The sequence below is a fragment of the Pieris napi genome, chromosome 2 (assembly GCF_905475465.1).
Source record: "Pieris napi chromosome 2, ilPieNapi1.2, whole genome shotgun sequence".
In the NCBI taxonomy this organism is placed as follows: domain Eukaryota; kingdom Metazoa; phylum Arthropoda; class Insecta; order Lepidoptera; family Pieridae; genus Pieris; species Pieris napi.
In genome coordinates this window covers 8,087,601-8,114,307 of record NC_062235.1, presented here as the reverse complement: position 1 = coordinate 8,114,307, position 26,707 = coordinate 8,087,601, and the positions used below count along the sequence as shown (strand labels likewise).

The 26,707-nt window shown below is 35.3% G+C and overlaps 1 protein-coding gene across 9 annotated transcripts; it reads right to left on the bottom strand.

Moving 5' to 3' along the window:
- Positions 1–1,132: 1,132 nt before the first annotated feature.
- On the bottom strand, positions 1,133–26,635 carry LOC125060792 (RIMS-binding protein 2). 9 transcript variants are annotated; one of them, XM_047665865.1, is made up of 21 exons: positions 26,345–26,635; positions 15,625–15,825; positions 14,911–15,106; positions 13,916–14,830; positions 13,374–13,494; positions 12,983–13,160; positions 12,102–12,234; positions 11,444–11,634; positions 10,823–11,041; positions 10,233–10,430; positions 9,441–9,635; positions 9,016–9,279; positions 7,978–8,037; positions 7,088–7,177; positions 6,217–6,435; positions 5,912–6,145; positions 5,455–5,685; positions 5,221–5,383; positions 4,710–4,865; positions 3,829–3,902; positions 1,133–2,450 (listed from the first exon to the last, which is right to left on the bottom strand). In XM_047665865.1, exons 2-21 carry the CDS (start codon positions 15,820–15,822, stop codon positions 2,064–2,066), a joined length of 4,422 nt encoding a protein of 1,473 aa, XP_047521821.1. In that variant the 5' UTR covers positions 15,823–15,825; positions 26,345–26,635; the 3' UTR covers positions 1,133–2,063. The 9 variants fall into 9 exon arrangements, with proteins under 9 accessions (XP_047521821.1, XP_047521836.1, XP_047521829.1 ...); XM_047665880.1 differs by having other exon boundaries at positions 10,823–11,026; XM_047665873.1 differs by having other exon boundaries at positions 13,916–14,815.
- Between the last annotated feature and the right edge of the window lie 72 nt (positions 26,636–26,707).

The following is a 26,707-nucleotide window of genomic DNA, read 5'->3' as shown; positions in this document are numbered from 1 at the left end:
GACTTAATTGCTATTTCAAAATCACGCACTGGTACTAGTACCTCCTATCTGGTTATCTGGTTTTTTACCTTTATGTTGTAAAAAAGATTATTAGATTCAAATCTAACAATCCATTACTAAACCTTGATTTACCATTCTTATGAACAACGCATACATAGAAACGCTCTTAAGATTATAAACCTTATATACGATTTATTGTCATATTTTAGACTTTATATAAATGCAAAGGCCAATTATAAAATATCAGGCATAGCAAGCTCGTTTTTAGCTTAAGTAATCTTTAAGGTGGATTGTTAAACAGCTATAAGTTGTTATCGTAACTAAGTAATATTTGGCCCCAAATTGTTTATTATGTTTTGGGTACAACTGATGCCTTACATTATACGTGAATTTTATAAAACTCTCCAATTACATATTTTACTGTAGCAAGGTAATAAAAGTTTATTTTTTTTAAACGGTGAATTGTAAAAATGCTTATGTCAAGAAGAATGTGAAACCGATATAATTATAACAAGTCATTGATTTTTTAACGAATTACCTTTTATGTCATATAAATGTATGTAGAGGTTAATGGACGGTGAATTTTGTATAAACACATATTGTGAAATTATTTTATAAAGTTTACTACATATTTGAAATCAATGTATTTATAATATGACAATAAATCATACATAAGAATAATAATTTGCTTGATTGAACTTCAGAATTTAAAGTTTAAATTCTTTTTAAAATTAGAATATATGTTATACCAACAAGGGTATAAAAGATGTATAAATTATTAATATAACTCATGCAAGCAGTCTTTAGGCTTGAAACGAGAATAGCCTTTATTACTAATCGATATTACTGTATATTTAATTTTAAAAGAGAAACACGAAGGTTATTAATCAATAATCTTCAATAATTTATATAATACATAGACAATTATATATTCGTTTTATCGAAATGAGGTTACATATATTTGTTACTGAACAAAACATAGACAGGATTTCATCGATATAGAACAGGAGTTCAGTGATTTCTAAAATAATGCTATACACCATAGACTTCGTACCTTTGTACAAGTTTCTGGGCAACGTTGAAATCATATGTAAACATTATTATCTGCAGAACAAGAAACCATAGAAAAATGTTTCTGTTTTTGAATTTATTACATGAAAATGATTCTGTATCTTACATGAATGACAAAGATGGTATCACGTCTACTATCACAGAATATTTTGAGAAAAGTGAACTTTAATGTGTTTTACTTATATAATCTTAAACTTATGTTATTCTATTGAATATTGCAATTCGGCACCTGAATTTGCGGCCTCAGAGTCTCAGCTGATATATCTTTACAACATTACGATAAACATTTGAAACATAATGACAACATCATCAGGAATGGCCGAACTCTGCAGATTGCTTCGACTGCTGTGGACTGCATGAGGATAACATTCAACAATATATATATTTTTCAGAACAAAGATATAGATTTGAAACATCTAATTCTATATTAATAAGGATATAACCTAGCGATAGACAAAAAAATTTGGACACGTAGCTACTAAGCTACGAACATTAAGAAACAAATGACGTTTGATATTCAAAAACGCCTAAGTATAAAATAGATTTTAACTAAATATTTAAAAATACATATTTCATCTAGGTATAGTGACACTGCGCACATTTAAGTTCGTAGACTCATTTTGCACTGATAAGACCACTATAACTAGTTAAATATGAATTAAACAATCACTTATGATCTAATCTAACAGAGGGCAGAGGTTGAAGATTTAGAAAACATTATAATACGACTAATTGAGGGGTTACTCCAACCGTGCGTATCAGGACTGCACTAACATTCTGAATATTCATTTTAACTAAACTGTGCGTTTATTGAATTTATTTACATTATAACAATACGTTAACGGTTATAAACGGGTTACATGTAAAAAAACTCTGATCGAGTTCAATTCTGTTGCCGGGCAAACAGCAGTATCTTCCGCTTCGAAGGTCGCGTTTGAAATGACTGCGACGTCGTAATGGATTAAAGGGCCCTAAAGACCGAACCGCCGACATTATTTGCCGCCGAGGCCGAATTTCATGAAGATGAGTTCTTTTCCCTTGCTGAGTATGTCACCGCCTGGGGCGGTCATTTCAGTGAATTTTTGCATGAGGTTGGGTTGTGAGGTGGGTGGCTGTTGTTGTTGTTGCTGTTGCTGCTGCTGTTGTTGTTGCTGTTGCTGTTGTTGCTGCTGCTGAAGGGGTTGAGCTGTAGGCGCCGGGACGACGGTGGGCCCGCCGCGGCGCGCTGGAGACGTGCTGACGGCAGTGGTAGTTCCCACGGGGGGCATGGCCAGCGTGGCGGCTGAGCCCGGAGACTGAACCGGCGGCGAGCTCACGTTACCAGCGCTCGTGCGAGCGGTCGTGCTCGCCGGCACGCTCCCCACGCCTTTCCCCCTCGCCTACCACACACACACACACCTAAGCCTCTTTCTTACATTTCGGAACTTCATCATGGAGTAAGTCAAACTTTAATGGCAACCGAAAATCAAAGAAGTCTTATAAGCTTATGTCAAACTCTTTTGCCTAAGCTAACAAACGAAAATTTTGCTCTTTTGCCGGACTTACTCGATGATGAATAACATCCTGAAGGTATAGCTTAACGCCAAAGGAATCTTTATCAGTGAGAAGCATTTTGCTATTTTGTTTAACACATGACCTAATCCAGAATTAAGCTCAAACATTAATTCCATTGGTAAAGCCCTCTAGGCCTCCGTCTTGGTGAAAGCTCAAAGCGTGTAAGTGCCAATAATTAAGTGATAAGAGAAGGCGTTAAACGAACCTTTTGTTATTTCGAGCATACAAATGAAAAACCTACAATGAAAAAGTAGCCTCGAAACTTTTAGACTTAATGATCTATATTCTAAACTATTGAATTGTGATGTTCAAAGTCTGTGAATGGAACGTCATATCATTATAATAAGGATATCCAAAAAGATATAATATTATTGTTAATTGTACAGGCACACGCTATTATTCAGTTGGGGAAAAAGGTAAAAATCTTATTGGCTTTAAAATTATCATGCAATGCAACTATCTCATGCTCTGTCATACAAAAGTAAAAAATACGTGTCATTTATCTTCTTTTTATCAATAACTCTATTTTAGACTAGTTAATCGGTACTCAAAAATGCGCTTTAAGTTTACGGATTAATAACTAAATTTCTGCCTAGTTATCTACACAAATAAACAACATTTATAAACCGTAAACTTTAGCATAATAAAATCTTATCAACTATATACGGGAAAGTAATTATTTAAAATCACACACATGCTTTGAAATCACATACAGCGTAGAAAGATTCTAGATTGTGTAACATGAACAATATGAATCAGTCATCTAAAGAATACTACATACATATCCGTTTAAATTATTCTAAACATAATATGTACCTAATTTGACTTCTCACATGTATATAGCATTCAAGTGGGACCACATTCACAAGCCTGCGATTGTTTTGATATTGTGAATATGAAAAGTAAGATGTAAGTGAAGTAAAATCCTGTGTCATTAACTGTTCTAGTATCGTATGATATGCTTCAGTATATGACATGATAACTAATGTGTAGCTTAAATGAGTCGTTTGGATCGTACAAAATGCTAAAGGTAACGTCACCCCGTTCTACTGGGCGTAGATGAAACTTAATTTAATAGACAGAAAATGAAAACAAAATAAAAGTGAAAATAAATCTAAATATATGAAAGTGGTTTAAAATAAGGAGGCTAGCGCTTGCATATCGAAAGTATTGTTGTGGGTCAAACTTTATAAACGGCATTACCTGAGAACTCGCCTGTTCTGGATTACTGGCGCTTGTGTTGTGGTCTAACTGAGAAGGGGGAAGAGGGCAGGCATCTAGCAAACAGACAATACACACAACATATATAGTGACCACAGACAACCACTTACATCTTGGATCACACATCACGCACATCGTGGACTCTGTGCTCTATGTTGCGTGTATTAACCGGCCTACCCTGCGTGCCATGACAAATCTTAATAAAACAAGGAGCCGTGACAAAAACAAAACAGAAGACAGACGATAGGAAACACAGTAAATAAAACGAAGACGCCCTTAGCGCTGAGATTTGTCATAATAAGTTCGTGTGATCTGTTATCAGTTCCCTCGTGTTTAAGGTTGACGATGTTGTGAATGTGTAATCCAAGATAGTGTTATTCAGCAAAGTGTACACCAAGAGTCTTTGTGCTCCGTAGATTGCAACCGGACTCGCGTTTAAAATCAATCAGATTAAGATGTGGGAAGGGGAAAGGGGAATGTTTATCTACGGACCAAGAACGGATGAATAGAAAGGATTAAAAATTTCATAGGGTAACCGTCCAAACTTTTTCGAAAGGGTAAGGAAATCTACAACTCGCCTAGCGAGTCCTTTTGCAATCGCTAGATAGTGTACGGGAAAGATGAGAGAGGTAATCAGAGTGAAGTAGCTAGGCGGATTTCAGTAATCACATAGCAAGTCCAAGGTGCAAACATGAAACACTCAAAGCTCTTAGTGATCAGAATTTACCCTGATCGTCAGCCGGACTTACCTAAACTTAATACAATTTAATGTCTCTAATAAAGAGAATAATTACTATAACAGCGAATATTGAGAAGCCGTTCGGCTCTACGTACAGTACAGTGGAAACTTAAAGGATCTATACCTGTTTTTCGGAGGTGATTTCTTTGTGCTGGGGCTACATTATCTCTAGGAGGCGGTGGTGGACCCCGAGCTCCTGGTCCTGGAGGGACTCCCCTTCCTCGGCCTGGGCCTCCGCCTGGCGCGCTTGTGCTTGGCCCCATTCGACCCCCAGGTGGTCCTTTAATTACGTATTCATAATAAGCACTTTAAACACTAAAAGTTCTTTAATGTCTATAACTTTTATTGGTTGTATAAATGGGAAATTTCAACGAGACTATATATTGTAATATTGAGACATAATTCTACGAGAGAAATAAAATAAAAATAATCGCTTGAAGTTTAGCAACATTAATACATTAGAATACATATAAGGATAGAAGTAAGTTTTCTGTTTGGAATATAAAAATGGGATATGCGATTAAATCGGCCCTTTCATCAAATAGGCCATTAACGGTCTAGCCCCAGGCCCCGTATGTTTTATGGTAAAATGCTATGGACAGGGGAAGATACAATTTTCAAATCATTTTACGAACCTTGACCACTTGGTCCCGCAGGTGCATACTGATCGTTGGCATCTGTTAGGAAATTACTTGGTACAAGACCTCGAACACCCTCGATTTCAGCCATGTAAAACCCATCATCATCCATATCGCCGTAAACATGTATTATCTGACCAGTTTGAAAGCTGAGCTCAGCCTGAAATTACAATGGTAATAAATTAATTCTTACAATAGATTAAGTTTCACTAATAAGTTATTATCACTTACATCGGCATCAACATTAGGGCTAAGTTCTTGCGGGTCGTAGTCATACAACGCTATCATCCGACGTACGGGCTGGTTGGCATATGCGTCTGTCCAGCGATCTCTAGGTTTTGCGGACACCTGCCCAGTTGCCTCCTGTTCAGAAACTTCAACGACCATATTGTGGGGTACATAGCCACGCCGACCTCGACATTCACCCCAGTAGAACCCATCGGCATCTTTGTCACCCCACACCTGGAATTTAAAAAGAGAACCAATTAGCGATAATCGTTATTGCATAACTTCATGAGAATGCTTTGAGTTTAATGTGATTTGTAGAGTAGGTACATACCTGTAATACTAAAATATAAATCGCTCGAAATATTGGTGCAGATATATTCCGACCACAGAAAATATTACCAAAATTATTCGTTGGTGGTGTCAATTTATGAACTTAACCAAAGTCTATCGACTCAAATACCTTAATCGTATCTCCTTCGCTAAACGGCAATTCTTCATCGCAGCTTTCAGGGTTGGGACTCATAGTTACTGGGTCATAGTCGAATAGTGCGATGAAAAAACGACCCCTCTTTGACTGAGGGTGACCTTGTGGAGGGGGCCGCCCTCCAGCCGGAGGAGGTCCTCGTGGTCCTGGAGGAGGACCACCTCTCGGACCGTATTGCGGCATTTGACCTTGTTGGGCTTGCTGCTGTATCTGAATTTAATAATTTTAATTAATATTGTATACGTTTTATAACATTTAATTTAAACTTTATTCTCAATTACCTGGTGAGGGTTAGGAGGACGTCCCCTTTCATGGTGATTTCTTGGAGGCGGATTTTGATACTGCTGTTGTTGTCCGGGATATTGTGGTTGATTAGATTGATTACTTGGGAACTGGGCGCCCTGTTGAAAGGGGGGTTGCTGCGTGCCATGGAAGGCTGGTGTATTCGGGTACGGCTGACCCGAAGGCTGCTGCGACGCTTGTGCAGGTTGGGACGGCTGCTGCTGACGTCCGTACGGACCAATACATTAATAAGGTTAGATTTTCCATAATAAAGCCATCAGCAATTCATTAAGCGGTTAGCCATAATTTATACCTGCCATTATTATGCATTACAAAGCAATTAGTATTACCTTCTCCTTTACATTTCATTCCGTTGAAACTAGACAACTCCCATGCACAACAAAAGCTTGCGTGCAGCTTTTCAAGAAATCAAATCTTCAATTGTGGAGTTTCCCAAATTCAGCTTACAGCGTTTAAAGAAACTTTAAAAACTTTCATGTCTTAAAAAGCAGAGTTTTGATCTCCAATTTCATAAACCAAGACACGGAAAGAGCAGAAACATTAATATTAAGAATCTAAGCCAAGACAGCATGCAGGAACAGTCATACAACAACACGCTGCGCATGCTTAAATGTTTTTGTGTTGTTTCGAGTGCTTCTGTTATAATTCTTCCTAACATGGGCTTGCGGTTGTGAGAAGTGTCTTCAAAAATTGGGTCGTGTTGGACGTGATCGTGTTGTGTCAGACAGTGAAGACGTACACAGACAACGAAAATTGGAAGTTCGTGAATATTATTCGACACACTTAGAAGAGCAAAGTGAGAGTGTTAGCACATGAAGAGCACATCGATGACAAGGAGAGATCGCAGACCTGATGACACCGCCGCGAAGTGTCGTCCTCCTCGCTTATCTGCTCCGTGGCTCCCTCTTTAGTGATTTCGATGGCAGGTATCCCCGAATGCTGATACCATGGTCAATTAGAATTTAGGAACATTTGAAAAATTAAATATTATGAATGAGACTCGAATTTGGAATGCACATTGACAAATTGCCGAAGCATGGAGTTGAAATGAAAGTGAAAGACAAGAAGACATTGAGAGATGTTGCAAAGGGGAAGTGAAGCTGGCTTAACAAGCTTGTTTTACTATAAAAGTTCGCTGCGTAGAAGCGTACCCTTTGAGTTGAAGATTGTATAACCTATGTTAATGTTATGTGTGGTTGAATGAATCATGATCGATGTATTGCGTGTTTGTTTAATGACTTGTGGGTTGAATGTTATTAGTTACCAATAAACTATCAGAGGTTCTAGATTATTTCAAGCTATCGTACGTAGAAATCTATGTAGGCTAAACAATGAAAAGCTGTTTATAATAAATTGTTAGCGTATTATGTTTTTTTGTAACCTAACTATTAAAGCTATGGATATTCTGCTATTAGTGAATGTAAATACTTCCATACATTATTTTGTATGTTATTCTAGACGTCAGCTATAATGTTATTCTTTGCTACAGTTATATTGTTTTTCTACGATATTTATAAAAAAGCATACTCAAATTTTGTTTATGTATTGTTCGATGACTACAATATTATATAAAATACTTATATAATGATACTATTAAAACGGGCACAATGTGAAAATCAACAAAAACCAACTAATAACTAAAAACACTCCAAAATATAACGCTAAATCAAATAAGGTGTATAAAGATCAAAAAATTAAAATATAAAAGATAAATAAAAAAACGTGTAAAAATTCCTTACCGAAGGGGTTATTTTGTCGAATATACTCTTTAGAAGGCCTGTGCCGAATCCGCTCGTGGGCTACGAAAAGGTGTAACAGTTATGTGAGAGAAAGAGGCAAAGTTCATTTTAAGTGATGACATAAATATATAGGTATGAGCTTGATGTCTGTGTCACAAAGTACAAGCTCTTTATATGTTCTAAGTAGGGTACTGTAGGTGTCGTGCGTAGTATCGGCCAATAGCACTAGAGACTACTCATCTAGTTGCAAGCATTATGCAATTCAATTTGGAACGCTTCGAGCCGAGTGCATAGCTATGACGCGCGTGGTACCACCAGACCTCCAGGCAATTAACGGGTCCCGGAAACATCACACACAGACAGTAGCATGAGATGACATTTATCTACGTAACACAACGTTTGATAAATATCATCTTCACTCAATATCAATATGTCACGCCCAGAAAAAGTTACTTGACTGGAGCATCTGGTCCTTTAGACCGGCTCAGAGCTACTTGACGTTGAAGAGATATCAGCGACAGAATCACAGAAGATTAGTATAAAGAGTGCAGTTTGCAACACTGATAACATGTTACTAGCAATTTGAATAATACTTTCATTAGTAATGATTTTATTACAAATTACAGTTATTTTGAACATGCTTTTTTAATCAAATTGCTAGTTCTGTCTTTAGCAAATTATGACAATTATACAATGATAGCTATCTGAAGAGATATTCGTCAATGAGATTAACAGTAAAGAAGCCCAAATAAGTACATAGAACATTACAAAACATTAATAATTGTACGAAATAATAATAACACACAAAGTATAGACAACACTGATCTGCGAACTAAACAAATACGAGCTGTGCCAAAAATGTTTGAAGAAATATTGAAATTACTTTTAAATTAAATTGTTCAAATTCGGATAAATTGTTGAAAATTAAAATTGAATATTCATAAGATCACTAAAATGTATAAAAACTCGAAATACATTGGTTGATAAAGTAAGACTCAATAATACACAGTTTACTTAAAAATGCAATTAAATTGTCACCTGAGCCTGTTGCTGTTGAGGATCATGACGATTTGCCGTTGGAAATATTTCTTTATCGGAAAGATTTTCATCATGTTCTATAACTTGTTGTTGCTGTTGATAAGCTTGCGGGCGCTGCGCTCTATAACCAGGTGGAACTGGCTGGTTAAGAACTTGACCTGGAGGCCCTCTCTGTACCCTAGATACCACACCTCGCAACACAGCTGGCGGAATCGGAGTTGGAGCACTGTCGCTCGATTGGCTGTCCCGCGACTTAGTCCTTACCTGCAAGGAATAAAATATATATTTATTAATAAAAAATATCGCAATTCGTTTTTATTAAAAATGTGCGTATAGTAAGTACTCGTGTGTTTGTAAAAGTATGAAGCGTATAATAAATGCTACATAGCGCTAGAACAGCCACACTAAGCTAAACAGAAACTTACGGTGACGCATTTAGGATTGAGGCCGAGGAGTTTGCCGATATCGATGAGAGCGTGATCACCAGTCGGAGAGTCTACGTCGGTCACCTTCTTCCCGTCTGCATAAACAGCATATCCAGTTACAGGCCCTGAAGCGGGAGGTCGAAGCACTGGCTGCCACGTCACAAGCAGTGTACCATCTTGCGGCCCAGCTTCCACCTGCGACACCGCACCAATCACCACCAACAATCCAGCAAAACATTAAGGCCAATTGGTTTAAGACATTCGTCAGAGTTACTAATAAGCCACATCGAGGGAGGATCGACATCACACAGGGTACGCTAAGCTAATAACGAAGTGAGCGACGTCAATATAAATTTCCTGGCGCTGGATTTATGGTTGCGATTGACGCGACTTCTTCGAGATACCCATTGTGCCTCGTGCTTGAGGTTGTGACTCGGGATGGGGTGTGTATGTTATGTGAAAGAGTATAGGTAGGGTTTATTCACACACGTCGTGAACTTTAGGATGCTAATTTCGAGTGCGTCCGCTATTCTGTCAAACATTTCAAACTGCAAGTAATTGCTTCTATTTACATGTTAGATTCCTACGCATTTTAATCCAACAAGGGTCACACATATGCTTAAACTTATTAGTACCTATAATCATTACGTCAAATAAGCTAAGAACTTTCTAATAAACAGGTAGAATCTTATTGTAAGTAGTGATCGGGAAGTTCAGTGTGGAATGTGAGAAAACTCCGACAAAGGCATGCTCGAACCACATCATGCGTTTTGTCAATTGAAATAAAATTACCATGATTTCATTTGGAGGATCTGGAAGTCCTTTCGGAAGAGTCCTGAAGTCTGTGTAAGCTCCTGGTGCTTCTTCGATAGGTATACCAGATGGAGGACCGGCTCTTAAATGTTTGGCTCTGACTGTCACTCGATACTGCGTACTTGGTGATAAACCAGTTATAGTGTGACGATAGACACCAGGTTTTACAGTCCGAACCTACGAGTTTAAATTTTTACAAGAATATGTTCCAAATTAAGTAACTTATAATATTTCAATTTGTATCAAAATTTAAATAACTGTTCTGACACCGACTGTAAAAATATATAATCTTTTTGTGACACGCCAACGCATTATAGCATCTTGTCTCTTCGTGTAAGAAATAAAAGTGACGGCCATGTTATGTACAACTATTTTATTAATATAACTCAATGGATTATTTTAAATTGTCTTTTAGATAAAGTAATTATTGCATACACACATCATATTCATTGTTATCTTTTCAAAATATTTCACTAATATTACGTGAGTTACATATTATTTAAAAATAATACAGAAAACAAGCATACATACTATTTACTAACTTTAAATTTAAATACTGTTTAACTTACTTCGACGTTGTTTACACAGACGACATGTTGATGATTAGAATTTGCTGGCAACCAGGATATGACGGCCTGAGAGCATGTTACCCCACTAGCTCTAACACAGGTAGGTCCCATGTTTGCAGTATCTCGACCAATTACCATAGTACAAGCGGCATCACGAGATGTACGGCGTGTGGCCGTGACAGATCGAACACTGATCCGATGCGGCTTAAAATGCAAAAACTATTATCTATTTTGGCGAATGCTATAATTAAAAAATGCCAGAAAATTTTGTTTTATGGGATCAAATCAATAGATTTAACGTATTTGTTATTTTTTTATTATTGAAATAACATCTTCCTATGATTTGGACTATATCGTTAGTAGAAACCGGACCTGCCTTGCGATTCTGTAACTCACTTTTCGAACTCATTTGAGCGCGACCACCGCTGTGAAAACCGCTGTGTGAGTTCGAAAAGTGAGAGAATCGCACAGCTGTTCAATAATCGCAGTAAATGTCGTTGATTAATATTGCTTAGTTACTGTTAAGACGAATTAAACAATATTATTTTAATACGGCATGTAAATAAATTACTACTATTAAGTTTAATAATAACTAAATTGTAGTTATGGGAAAAAACTCACTCGATTAGAATCTACGCCCTCTACCAAAGCACGGGTTCGCTCAGTGGCCTTCACAGTTGTCTTCAATACTCCATCCACATAGACATGGTAGCTCTCGATATTTGCTTGTTGCACTCCCTCGGGTGCCGTCCAGCCAATCAGCACAGATTTGTTCAACTGCCGCTCCAAAGTGAGCTGACGCGGAGCCGGAACTAGCGACGAGAAAAACAGCTTGGCTGTTCAGGTCCGAGGACAATCGCGTGAAGTAGCCAGGCAGAAGTGCGAGTTATGAAGCGTGCAGTCCAGTACAATGGGATAGAGGGAAGAGGAAAGGAACAATGTGACCGCTATGTAAGCTTTGTACGTAGTAAATGTTTATTTTTACAATTAGGAAAAACTTTATCATAACTTTTTATAAACAATATTTTTAAGTAAATCTATTTTAAAGGATATTTAATTCAGATGTTGTTATTTTTATTAAGGTGGGATAACCAACTTCGATATCATGTTGGGCTTGGATACTATGGTAAAAATCTAAGATGAGCTTTGTGATAATCTATTGTATCTACTTAGTTTGAATATTACTGAATTTCGGCTGACTATAGCAATCTTCTAAAAAGCTGTTGTAATAAAAAAAACTATGTAAAGGTTGTATTTGTACTAGGCTGAAATTCCTTACCATTATCATCATCTTCTGATCCATCTGTTACATCAGCGACTTCACTGAGACGAGCTACATCACGGCTTAGTGACATATCACTTATTGCTGTCGTAGCTGTTTCATCGGCATCACGTAATGTAGCTACTACAGCCTGAAAATTAAAGGAATAAATGGCCTTATTCTAATACGTGTTTATTGGTTAATGGTTATTTCCATATACAAAGAATTTGGTAACAAATATCGTAACACAACCATCCACTTTTATAAAAGGTTCAAAATACGAAACCTTTCAAATTATTTCAGTGCGTTTTTGTTTTGAATTATTGTTGACGATAAGAATATATTCCTTTGTTCTATTAAACCTTTTGCCATTCCCTTTCGCAGAAACGTCCTGGGTTCTAACGCTGCTATTTCTAGGATGTGTAAGTTAGCTAATAAACTGTTTAAGTACATAGTAACTAGCTTTTTAAAATAAATAAAAAGGTTTTTATTTTTATATCAGAATGCTAATTTTTAAAACGAGACCTTATGTGAGTTTTACAAAAAGATTGTATATAGCTAAGCTCGAATAGCTCAAGGAACATAGCCTCTGTTACATTGTGTTTACGAGTTTGAAGTCGGAAAAAAGCCATTAAATTTGAATGACAATTATAAAATATGCTTGATTTGGGCTACATACATACAATACATATACGCTGACAAAATCGCTCATTCGGTCATATAACAACAATACCGAATTTCCAGCCGCAGAAGTCGCGGCATATAGATAACTATATAAAATATAATTCATACCCTTGACGCATACTATTGAGTGAGCACCAAGTGATTAACAGACCATTTCATGTTCATTCAGGATGAATGCCCCTATAGTGTAATAAACGAGTTATTTTAGTATTTACCTGGTGGAACTCTAAAAGATCGTCGCCTACCAGCCTTTGAACAAAATTAGCAGGTACTAGACCACGGCGACCATCTAACAATTCGGCATCAAGCATCGTTGCATTTGGATCTGGTGGACCCCAAACCAGGAGGTAATCACCAGCGCATATTGATAGCTCACCTTCAGCACTTTCAATTCTGAAATTATTATTTTTTAAATTAGAATTAAAGAGTACTCCAGTACTTATATATCCGTATAAATATTATCACAATCTTTATTTTTTTATAACAATGTAATAACAATAGAAGATTTGTTTGTCTTCGCTACATGTCTGGATATATGACCTGATGTTTAAGAAAAATATGTTATTTATCAAAAAAGAAGTTAATTAAAGATTTGCTTTTACTTACTCCGGTGGATCATAAGAAAACCGAGCTATATAAACACAACAACGACCTTTGCCTGGAATATCCAGCATATCAACTTGGGCCTCGGATGGTCCCCCTCCGTTCATGTAATGTGTGTTTCGCACTGAAATGGAAGTGTGTATATAGATTTTTTGAATTAAGTTGGATAATTCTTAAGTTATAAACTATTATTCTACCTAAAAGCCTGTACGAAACAAGGAAAACATATTTTTCTAAGTATCTGACAGATATTTTTCAGAATCACAAATATTTCATAAAGGTATGGAGATAAGAACTAGAAACTAGATACCAATAACTTAAAGCACAACTGTTTGTTCTGAAAAGATGAAGTCATCAAGAACATAAAGGGTAATAATAATTTGTGCCAATAATTAGATTACATACATAACATGTGTCCCAGGCTCCTGATATAGTGAACAGTGTATTTCAGGAGACTATGACTTCCAAGTTATATGTTTTTTGTAGCAATATCAAAACATAATTTCAAATTTCAAAATAAAAATATATAATTTTCGATATCTTACCATCCATATCTAACAAATTATTTTGCAAAAGCCTCATGTTTCTCTGACCACGATCATGATATAAAGAAGATTCTAAACCAGCAAGTCTATCTGGAAATTGGCTATCTAATCCTAAGCTCCAGCTTGGTTGATGAGGAGTCACTGGAGTCACTGCCCGAATCATAGTTGGATTATTGGTTCCATATCGACCTAAGCCCAAATCTATCTCATCCATGGGCTTTAATTTAATATTCATCGGATTTGTACCTAAGCCACTAGTAAGAAGTGGATTTGTATAAGTTCCACTACCAGTTCCATAAACACTTGTGCTTGTTAGATTCGTATTTAAAGCTCCAATTTGTGTTCCGCCTGTAAGATTACTTAGAGTGTTTCCAAGTGCTCCTGTCAAACTTGATTGTATTCCTGCTAAAGTACTCGTTAGTCCACTTGATAAACTTGTTGGTACATTATTCAAACAACTACTAAGACCGCTTCCCGCCATCGTGCCTGTTATTGCTGTTCCAGTTAATGCGTTTCCAAGAGTCATAGCTGACACGTTTCCGGTAAGATTATGAAGATTGGATTGTAAGCCCGCTAAGGTACTGGATATCTGGTTGATGTTGTTAACAAGTGGGGCAGTAACAGGGTTAGTGAATGTTACTTGGTGTGTGTTTGTGAGGCCGTAAGGAGCGGAAACTGCATTCGCGTAGGAGGTAGGATTGTGCGCACTCATGGAATACGCAGCGGTGTTAGGGTTAGAGGCTGTGTACTGTGCATGAAGGGAAGACAGAGTCGGCATTGTGTTGCTCTGACACAAAGTTATATTATGGCCCGTTGTACTCGTGTACGAGTGTGGTAGAGGTGACGGTGTTGGTGAATGATACTCTCCTAACCCTTGGTTGGACCCGCTCTGCTGTATGCCTAGAATGGAATAATCTAAGTAGATATTATTATTAAATCACGTTCCATATAATAAAGATAGTAAATAATAAAAATAGATAATAAAGTGTACTTACCATGAGTTGTGGACCTGGTGTGCTCTAATTCGGCGAGAATTCTATTGTCCTGTTCAATTTTGGCCATAATCCGTTCAATTTCTGTGGCAGGTTGAGTGGCCATGGACCATGTGGCAGTGGTACTTGTGCCTCTCGCACGCATTGCTGATGACAATTCTAACTGAAGTTCCTCACATCGGACTGTTTCTAGAGCAGCCTAAAAAATATTCAAATAGAATATAATATTTTTTTAAATATTCTAAACAATTTTTAGAAAATTTTAAAAATTATTAGCTAGTTGGATTTGCTCACATGTTATATTTACTATCTCCAAATAGTATTTAGGTATAGTTAGTAACATCGAGTAAATTTTATACGTAGTTATACTGCCTTAATGTAAAAGTGATTTTTTATTCGGAAACTACACATGGACCAATCTGTTTCATGGTAATTTGTCAATCTAATAAACAAGTAGGTGATCAGCCTCCTGTGCCTGACACAAGCCGGTTTCGTCACGATGTTTCCTTCACCGTGTAGCACATTAGTGTTGCCGTGTTGAACTTTAGTGTCCATTAGTGCACAGCCGGGGTCGAACCTACGATCTCAGGTATGAGAGTCACACACTGAAGCCACTAAACCGACACTGCTCACACATGGATCAAATCTTATAAAATTATAACTAGTTTTATCCTTTTCGTGGGATATGCTTATATAAAATGTATAACGTTTCGTTACCTTTTTCTCAAGTTCTCTAACTTTCGATTGTAGCTGTTCGACATTGTGTGAGTCGAGCGGCGAGCGCTGAGCAGTGCGAAGTTGCGCTAATGCGTCTGCGTGCGCCCTCTCTGCGTCGGCGCGCGCTCGCTCGGCCTCCCTTAGTCGACGTGATATCACATCCGACTCGCCACCTCCCGATAGTCCGTACGCACTCATAATCTAAAAACAAATAATCATGTCAATTTCATTTTGGGTAAAATCGATGTGAAAGGGCTTCGTCGCGTATACTGAGTATCTCCATTCTTTAGTAAAAGCGTTACTATTACATTGTCTCATACATGACGACTGATGACGTGCCTAATTTTGTTGAAAAACAAATTACTATTACTTGCAACCTTGGTATAAAACATAGAATAAACAAAGAAGAAAATAGTTATTAAATAAATGTGTTTAGTACTATTTCAGTTATGGAACAAAAGAAGTATATATAGTATATACACTAATACAAATTTTCTGTCTAAGAATACGTTGATGTTTCAAGTCCGTCACAAATCAAAAATCAATGTTCATAGTGTATACAATATATTGTGGGCCACTTTCCTACTCCACCGTGACAAACCTCGCTTGAATCGTATGAATAATTTATCGATTTCACGTTAAAATCGACTCAACCAGGTACTCGGTGATTGACGTCATAGCCGGCGTGATATGCTCACTCCCCTCAAAGGTAAGTGGGTTGATTACACCCGTAAGAACAAACTTCATAAATTGGATTACTACCTCTAGTATTCTTAAGCATAATCAATGATTACACATTTTTTTCTTTGACCACTTTAGTGTCATTATAGAGATTTAAGTATTTTTGCCAAAAACTTGACACTGGTTCGAATCGGTAAATAAAATTAAAGGTATTAAGGTAGTAGAAATGCAGTAAAGAGCACACTTTCTGTCCTAACAATTAACTAGGATATACCAGTAGGATATTATTAACTTATATTACACCGCTCGGCTCACACAAAAACCATAAAATCATAAAATTAACTTAGTCCATCAGTCACAATTTAAGGTTCTTAACAAACGTACATATTATTATAGTCGAACCATATATGTATCATGTACATATAAATAATAATACATAGTAAATGTTAATATTTTTATGTATTTTATTGAGAATATGCACTTAATAGTGCATTTAAACTGAAAGAAGTAATGTTGTATACATGGCAGCATGTTAAGCGTTCGAGAATACGCAAAATGCCTCTTAACATGACCCAAGTGAGTGCAGCCTGATCGAGGTTAATGACCTTTGAACCACCAATACTTGGGCTAGTTTACCATACTTGGGCTACTTAGTAAGTATGCATGTACCGTACCTACATACGGTACATAGCAAATATACATTTTACGTTTACAATATAATAAGTTTATAGTAAATATCAATAGGTGAATACCAACGTATTAAAGTACATAAACCAAAATATTATTAACATAAGTCTGTGTTTTTAACAATCAGTTACATACTTATTATTAACAGCTTTGTAACATCGTAAAATATATCGTTTTTAATTTTTAAGATTAATTTAAGACTAAATCACTACCATACTTAAAAAGATAAAATTATTAACAACAACGCCAAATACTATATACAAAATTATGAATTGTGTACAGCTAAAATTAACTCTGTTTAATATTGTATATCTAAATATATCTTAAATCCATAGAGTCAAAAAACACAAGCTATAAGTATTAAATATTATATGAATATCACTAGTAGCCTTGGAGAACGTAAGATACTGACGCGACGCCCTGTCTAGCGACTTAAAAAGAGCGCTGACCTGCCTCCCTCGCCCTTAATATGCCAAGATATGTCAGACTCCTTGGCGACGTCTGGGAAAGTGGGAAAATAGCCAGATATAGTCAATGACTATAATATCGCTTGCCCCGGAGAACGAAGTCATAAAGCACTATTACGTCTGCTTTCATGTTTTCTCATTTTTGACTTTCTTGGGTCTAGTACTATAACTTATTTTTCAGAAATTTTGCAAAATATTTTACTATAAAAAACACGAGGGTGTCATGTATTCTACGGAATACCTTAGATTGTAATTTTACCAAATAATCATAAAAGTTAATGCGACAGTTTAAAAACGAATAGAGGGGTAATAATACAACCCTGTTTCACCAAGATATTTCCGCGAAAGCAGCGGTAATAAATTATTACGTACTAGACATTCGTCAAAATGTGTCGTCGTAAGGTGCGGTTACTGTGTCGTCCGTAATTATGTTTTAAACAATGAAACAAACGTAAACGCTTTTACTCTCCAGTCTAATTAGATGAATTACTGTAATGTACACTTAGATATTTTTTAAATATTTGCTCTAAATACATAACAACAATTTTGAAATCGTCGAATAAAAAAAATGGCTTCGGAACCTATAACTATGTATAATAATACAAAAACAAGAGAAACACGTAGTAGTTTTTAAAAATCTTCGGTAACGAGGTGTATTCCAGCACGAGTGTTATAAATAACCAATCCTTAGAAGAGGTTTTTATTGTATCACACATGTGCTTTAATGGCTAAGTCTATGCAGTTTCAAATAATATTAATAATATAGTTACTTTTAGTAGTAATTTTAATAGGCAAGTATGTTTTTACCGAAAAGGAAGCAGAACACAATTTTGTGGCATTGATTTCTAATAGAATAAATCGTATATTTATTATCATGTCCGTCCCTAACATTTAAAATATCAATGCAAACTAAAATATCTATGCAGTTTTATTATTCTACAAGGCAAATTTTAGACCATACCACTAATCATACGTATATTCTTTCTCTAAAAACTTCTAGTCTTGAGGGACAAAAATATTTACCAAAATGCAAATCAATGGACAAGCGCCGCCCAGGCCGCCATTTTTTTATTACCTTGAAATGGCGCGAAAATTATTGCTACCATAGATTGAAAAAAAATTGTGTCGTATACCCGATATGACTATGCCCTAAGTTATCTATAAGATACTATATAAGTATAGATATACTTCTGCATTATTTTATCAGAAAATTTCGGTCATAATTATTAATCATGCAATTTTAAACTTTATACTTTGGACGACGTTTTATATTCTTGCTTAAATATAAATAACAAACTTTTCCACATACTTATTTTTTGTCTTTATTCTGCTAAATATTTAATAAGCTCAAGTATTAAAATTTGCATTCAACGCTTGTAAAACAGAATAGAAGGGAAATATAATTTATTTAACTTATATTAGGAAAGAGGTCAATATGGCCAGCAGCATTCGCTCAGCGGATATTAAGGTACCTACTTCAATTATTATAGGCGAGAACGAGAAACATACAAATTAGCGCTTAAAATTTAACAGTTTATAAATTCTAATTTTTATATTTTGTCATTTAGCTTTGATAGCTATGTGTGTTATTAGTGGCCAAGCAAAAAATTATACTATTTTTCGTTCAAATACACACAAAAACCTACTGTCCCATATCCATATAACTATAGTTTTTTTGCTTATTTGTAAATATACCTACTTAATGTCCAGAAGTGTAGTCAAACAAAAATTGTGTGTGTTTGTTATGTCAAGGTATCATTGGAATAAAAAGCCAAAAGTATTATATCATATAAACAAAGCAAGACTTATTTTCTGAAGGTACCTATATAACTGTAGGTATTTTTAGTTATTTTCGCAGTCAGTAATTAAAAATTATTTCTTAAATTATTTCTCTTTAAACCGAGGCTATGTAGAGACTACAGTTTTGCTGAACTTTTTAATTTCAACAAAAGAACAAAGCAAGTTTTGCAATAAACAGAAAGAACAGATGTCGCTTGAGGACAGTGGGACGTAGGTATTAAAATGCACCATTGTCATTTCCAAACTTTTGCATGTGTCTAGAAATGCTCGATTAATAACTTTATTACTTATGACAGTTCATAAATTACCTCGTTCTATCTATCCTATTCTCAGATGTATAGCAATTTCTAAGTAATTATAACGTGATTTCCTTAATCTAAGAAATAACTACTTTTGGAGGACCATTTAAAAATAGCGGTCCATAGCAATTTTTCGATACCATTTTTATATTACGATTTGTCTTTAGCCACACTGTATATAATACTAGAAATCTATAATAATGTGTCAGCTTACGAACTTTTCAGGCCAGCCGTTATGTTATTGTTTGCCATTAATAAGTTTTTTGTGAGTATTCTGCGGTGCAGGGACGGGCTGTTTTTATAAAACGTGAAACGAAAGTTTCTCTTCAACAATTTCAACAGTTCTGATAATAGCAAATGCATTCGTTTTTTCCAACGCCAAACTTTTATTTCAACATATTGAAAGGTACACTCTGATTTTAAATCACAAATCATGAAAATATTTTTATACAAACTCGAAGTTTGGTTTTCATATAATTTCTATTTTGAAATGTAAGAAATGTTAAATAATTATTAGTGTTATAACAATAATGTTTATAAATAACTTTTAATAAAACCCTGTGGGTATCCAAGGTTCAGATTAGAGGTGAAAGATAAGTTTTCGAATTGTTATTGTGACAGTCAACTGTGGTTGAGTAAGAAAGAGACTGAAATACTCTACGACTTTGTCATAATTTTTGCAACATACTTTTGTCAAAATTGTATTGTGTATGAGATAAAAATGTTAATGGAACAACAAACAACTTTTTCTAGTAGTTATTAGTCCGTTCTACGCCATTGATTTGAATCGTAAATGTAAATTAATAATCGATTTTTTAACGTTCATAAATGAACATAATGTACCTATATAAATACATGATATTGTATTTACTAAACACACGTACGTACATCACGAGCTTTAACTACACTTTTATATAAAGATTGCGGTTAATACTTCATTTTATACGTCATAAATTATTGAACGATATCTAACTTAATCCATTGAGGAGAGATCAAATCCTAGATCAGATTACGAGATGTTTGAAGATAGATCAATCATGCCACTTGAAAGGATAAAAGGGATAATAATATACTATGAATTTATATTTCTTACAATCAATATTAAACCTCAATGAATAAAACTATGGTCTGCTTTTCAAAACGCCATTTATAAGTTCTTAGGGTTGGGAATTTCGCAAGCCTAGTTGTCTTTTTATCTTATACATATTCAATTCACACTTTTATTAAATTTATTTTCTGCATTTAATTTGTCTAAATATTAAACAAACCAAATACCAAACTAAACAATGTAACGCGCTATTCATTACTATTTCGACTACTTGCAGAGACTATTTCTACGAAATCACCATTCAAAATATTTCTATCGAAACGTTTTCGGTATTGAAATATATATGTATTTAAAAATAGAAGTTAACAATAGCAGTAATTCCAGCGTAGCGTGTAACGGCGGTTACTGCAGCATTTTTAAGTAGGACACTAATGGTCCACTATTTACCTATTCAAAAGAAATTGTCAAGTATGCATTCATTTAAAGAGCGCAAAGCTCTGTATTGTTGCTGGTATTTAATTTTAATTCTGAAATTTAGTAACCTTTAACTTCGCGTCAATAGCATTGACGCCAACTTTAAATATTCGAAGGCCTGAGTCTATTTAATCCGAACTAAAAAACTGGTGAGATTAAAAGTAAATGTAACAATCAAGAAACTCATTTCTTAATTAAACTCACCAATTTGACCTATGATGACGAGGTGAATGAAACACGGACTATTTTCTGTTAATTGTTTATCAGTGCATTAAACTATTAAAAAATTACCTGATTGTACATTGACCAATTTGAGTTGACCAGAATAGAAAGCATTTCTACTACGACTAGCACCATGCCTAAATTATTATAATATCATTAAATATGATTCAAGCAGGAAATAAAAAAAGATAAGGTTGCCTAAGTCAATTTGCTTGCAATCAAGATAATTCTAATTATGTTTTAATAATAGTTTTTCGTTTATTATAATTGTTTAATTTCCTTACTATATTGTGAAGTACAAGTTTTTTCCATAAATATTTAATAACGTTAAAATATTTTGTTTTTTGTTCTTAAGAGAATCTTTTTAGTTTCCTTACCTATAGGCAGGAAATAATAACTGTATATGATCCAAACGTTCGTCAATTTCATGCACCCTGGTTATCTAAAAATGCATGCATAGTCATGTATTTGGTTCGTGGTGTCGCATTCTGTTTAACACGATTACGAGTATACACTGAATTTTTGCATCTTTTATCAAATGTCCGGAACGTTTATGAAAATCATTTAAATTCATATAATATATTACGTGCCAGTTCTTCCGTTCTACGCCCTTGATTTGAGAACTGGCAGTAAATATAAAATTAGAAGCATTTAATGTATATTATTTTTTGACGTTCATAAGTGTTCATTGTGTTACCTATATTAAATTAATTATTTTGACTTGACTTTGAAGTGTCTTCATCTATGTTCATAGTTTAAAATAATACTCACTTCAATTTCCAATTATTTTTAAACTAAAAGAGTTTAAATAAATTAAAAATATATAAAGTCATGAAACATGCAAATAACGTCACAGTCGAAAATATTGAAACTATTTTGATACGTGATCTACAATATGTTATAAATACGAATGTTAACAATACAATAAAACTGAACGCCTACCAGGGTTTTAACTTAAAGTCCCAAAATAACAATTTCTAGTGTAAACGCTCGGTTTACTTTGGTATTCGGATAAACATGTAATAGACAACTATTGAGATTCTGCAACATGGAGGCTAATAAATATATAGTTAAAACAATATTGCCGATAAAGTGGTTCAGAGGCTCAATATTTGTGCCAAATAGTATGTATTCGGTTTTGGGCGCACGGATGGCTGTTGGCACCGCGTAGCAGCCTCCACGCGTTGCGGCCGTTACTTGAATATTTCATGGATTTCATGTTCACCCAGCCGAAAGTACAATGACCGAGTTTATTGGCTAAATCTGTGCTGAATACTATTTGAGAATAGCTTCGGATCTAGAATTGTAGAATACCCTCATTAGATGCTAAGTCAAACCAAAATCATTCATACATATAGGTAACACAAACACACAACACTTATGAACGTGAAAAAAGAAATACATATTAAATGCTCCTAATTTTACATTTACTGCCAGTTCTCAAATCAAGGGCGTAGAACGAAACAGAACAACTGGCAATAAACTCTCCGCCACTCTTTTTAATCGCCAAATTGTGTGTGAGCTAGATAATAAAAAAATGGCGCTTAAACTTATTTCTTAAATAGAATATATAAACTTTTTAATTTCTATGAAAACTAATCCAAATGACGGTAACACCATTACGGTTTTTCGTATTTGTTTATATGTAAGACATCTAATTTATATTATATAGTAAAGTACCAGTTATCTAGTGAAAAAATACAAATATTAACCCACTCGCCCACCAATCTAATCCACTTGGCTGTAAAAATGTATAATGATAAAATAAATAAATTTATACAATGGCCAAAAAGCACGCAATTAAAATTTGGCAGAAAACCAATTAAAAGAAAATTATATCTTTTGTCATAGTATTTCTCGGAGCATCTTTGTTGCGGTGGTGCACAACACTTGACCGAAATTTGTAGAGCAAAAGTGCGATAGACAACTCTGATCTCGTTTTCAGAAATTAGAAATGTTCCTGACAAATTACTAGCGAACTAGTTTATCACACAATTTGATCAAAATGACGGCTACAGTTATACAGTTTCACAAACAATTTAGAGCACAATTTATTATATAAAGGGTTATTTTAAATAAAAAGTCAATATTTGGGTTACTGGCATGCGATCATCGGAAGTGTACCTACTGTATTTAGACACGAACCCAAGGATATGCTTATGTTAGGGCGTTTTAACCAACGACGTAAAAATAAGATTGTTTTAGGATGGCCTCTCAACACCAAACGAGTAAACCAATTGTGATTTATTTCTTTGATTATATCTTCTTTATGAGAGTTTGACATTTCGGCAACGACATTTAAATACGTTTTCTTAATTAACATTTATAGTATTTTAATGATACTGTTGTAGTGTGCTGTCTGAAACAGAAATTCCTCTTTTATGCTCCTAGTAATAATAAAACAAATGAAGGTGTTTTCCATAGGATTTCCATATGCTTCACGGAAAAACACGTGACTATTCAAGAATTCTTTGAAAAGGGAAATGGAGGCAACAACTGTTCTTACGATTACTAAACACATTGCCAATAGTCCAAGATCCCAGGGCCGCCAGACGTCACGTATTTTCTGACGGATGAAATGTGGACGATTGAGTAGTGTTAGTATGTACTATGATCGTATGCCTACCTGCTAGCTTGGTCAAACGGCCAATTTCCAGGTATCAGGTAATCAAGGTACACAAAAACATTACTTACTTCACGTAAATTCTCATGGCTGATTTTTATATATGTTTTCGAGTGTATAGTTAAAAATAAATTGTCAATACTCCCAGACGCTTTCCGTCGGCCATATTGCTTGACAGACGCTTTAAGGGTCTCAAAATAATTAGTCAACTTCACGTAAATTCTGACGCTCCATTTTTATATATGTTCATCCGACAACTATTTTAAAAGCTTTGACAAGAAGACAGACCGATCCAAGGGGCCAATCATCCCCTAAACTAAATTTTAATATCTCTATGAGTGGGAGAGCATTATCTACGCGCATGAGACTGAGTGAGACCGACTGCGCTATTAAGGCCATGAAAATTACTTGAACAGATATTTTATAATTTTTAGAACTTTTGTTGACAAGTAAATTATAGCAACAAAAATAAGAAAAAAAATTGACACAATAAATAATACTAAAGTTAGCCGACATTTTTTTTTTTTTCAATTTATTAATTAGAACTAAAAAATATTTTTTAAAAATACCACTTATATTTAAATAGCAGCAATTTTTTTAATTAATTATTTATTGGAAATTTGGAAACAAAGTGTAAAAATATTTATTTTAAAAATACCACCACTATGTGGAACCAGCTGCCCACAGAAGTATTTCCGAACCAATTCGACTTAGGGTCCTTCAAGAAAAGAGCGTACCAATTCTTGAAAGGCCGGCAACGCACTTGCGAGCCTTCTGGCATTGTGAGTGTCCATGGACGGCGGTATCACTTAACATCAGGTGAGCCTCCTGCCCGTTTGCCTCCTATTACATAAAAAAAAAAAAAAAAAAAATAATTCTTCAATATTTCTTAACAGTGGCTTTTAATCTTCATTATCATCATCAAATATCAATCTTGAAATTGAATATCTAAATCGTGATCGTCATCATCAGCATTATCCTTATTTTCTTCCTCTGTAAAAAACAAGTTAAACAATGAAGGTCTGAAAAAACTAAAAAGATACAAATAATATGAGAAACGAAAATAATTTACCTGATTGTTCTTCCAGCGACTCACTGACAAAACCCGGTAATTGATCTCCATCGAACCAATAGAATCATATTTACCATCTTGTAGTGTCCAGCCATTGTTTTCGGGGTTGAAAATATTTATCATCTTCATACTTGCATTGTTCCAAAGACTAGCGATATAACTAGCCCGTCGAAACTTTTGCCAAAGCTCACTTTTACAAGGTGGTAAGTTACTGGCATCGAAGTTTCTTAAATTCTTTCGATTGAATTCTTCATTTATATCAGATACCATGTATGTATTAATAAACAACTGTAGTCTGGCAGCATCTACATCAATTATTCCAGGAACGTTGTAAACATCACAGATACATTTTAGTATTATGTTGAATACACGTTCAAGTAATTTTCATGGCTTTAACAGCGCAGTCGGTCTCACTCAGTCTCATGCGCGTAGATAATGCTCTCCCACTCATAGAGATATTAAAATTTAGTTTAGGGGGTGATTGGCCCCTTGGATCGGTCTGTCTTCTTGTCAAAGCTTTTAAAATAGTTGTCGGATGAACATATATAAAAATGGAGCGTCAGAATTTACGTGAAGTTGACTAATTATTTTGAGACCCTTAAAGCGTCTGTCAAGCAATATGGCCGACGGAAAGCGTCTGGGAGTATTGACAATTTATTTTTAACTATACACTCCAAAACATATATAAAAATCAGCCATGAGAATTTACGTGAAGTAAGTAATGTTTTTGTGTACCTTGATTACCTGATACCTGGAAATTGGCCGTTTAACCAAGCTAGCAGGTAGGCATACGATCATAGTACATACTAACACTACCCAATCGTCCACATTTCATCCGTCAGAAAATACGTGACGTCTGGCGGCCCTGGGATCTTGCTCTACAATGTAGGTCAAAAATATATTATCGAATTGTTTCATCAGTAAATAAAAGGGAGCTCTTATGTTAAGACTTATCTTTAACATAAGAGCTCCCTAAAATTGTGTAGTTAACAAAAATACTCATAAAGTGATAGGTTCAGAGGTTTTTAACTGGTCTATGTTATTTTCATATTATTAGATTAGGGCGTGGATAAGGCTACATATTTTAATTTCTAATCGATTATATTTTTAATGTTAGAATATGCAAATATTAAGAATATAAGTACATGCAACACACCTTATCAACGGTATAATAGTTAATAGGTTGGGAAATATATCGAACGCTGTTGAATAGCGATAAGATAACGGGTTCAGACAGGCGCAAGGCTCTAGAAGGACTATACAATCAAAATGCCAACCATACAGTTTTCAGGTACCTGAAAGGCGTATCGATCGCTTGCATATCTGGGTAAACTTTGACGTACTCACGTTAATGTCAGGTTACATGAGACCAAGGGTCACTTCTGGGTCGGAAGGCAGTCCCGAACTTGCGTAACATTTACATAACGAAGCACATTACGTCCCTTAAGAACACACCGAACTCGCGAATGGTTCGTGCCATCCAGCCATTTTGTAATCAGTCGCGGAACCGAACACTGGGCGATTAGATGTTTTGAGATGGTCTTACTTATGAATTCTGGAGATCTACGTACTTGAGCAAAATAAAAAAGTGTTAAATCGGGTGGAGCGGAGCGGCTGCGAGTGGCACATGCCGTTCGATAGGCGGGCGCATGCGTGAGGGGCAGCCTCCGTGACGTCACGAAGTCGCGCCGCCGCCCTGCTGTTTTCGCC

Bases quoted from the DNA above. Each gene is read 5' to 3' on its own strand.
- LOC125060792 (XM_047665865.1), bottom strand. From the start codon at position 15,822: ATGAGTGCGTACGGACTATCGGGAGGTGGCGAGTCGGATGTGATATCA. The intron at 13,161-13,373 runs GTAAGTAAAAGC...TAATAATTTCAG, and splicing joins TTTTCTTATGATCCACCGGA to AATTGAAAGTGCTGAAGGTG. The intron at 8,038-9,015 runs GTGACAATTTAA...ACCTTTTCGTAG, and splicing joins CTCAACAGCAACAGGCTCAG to CCCACGAGCGGATTCGGCAC.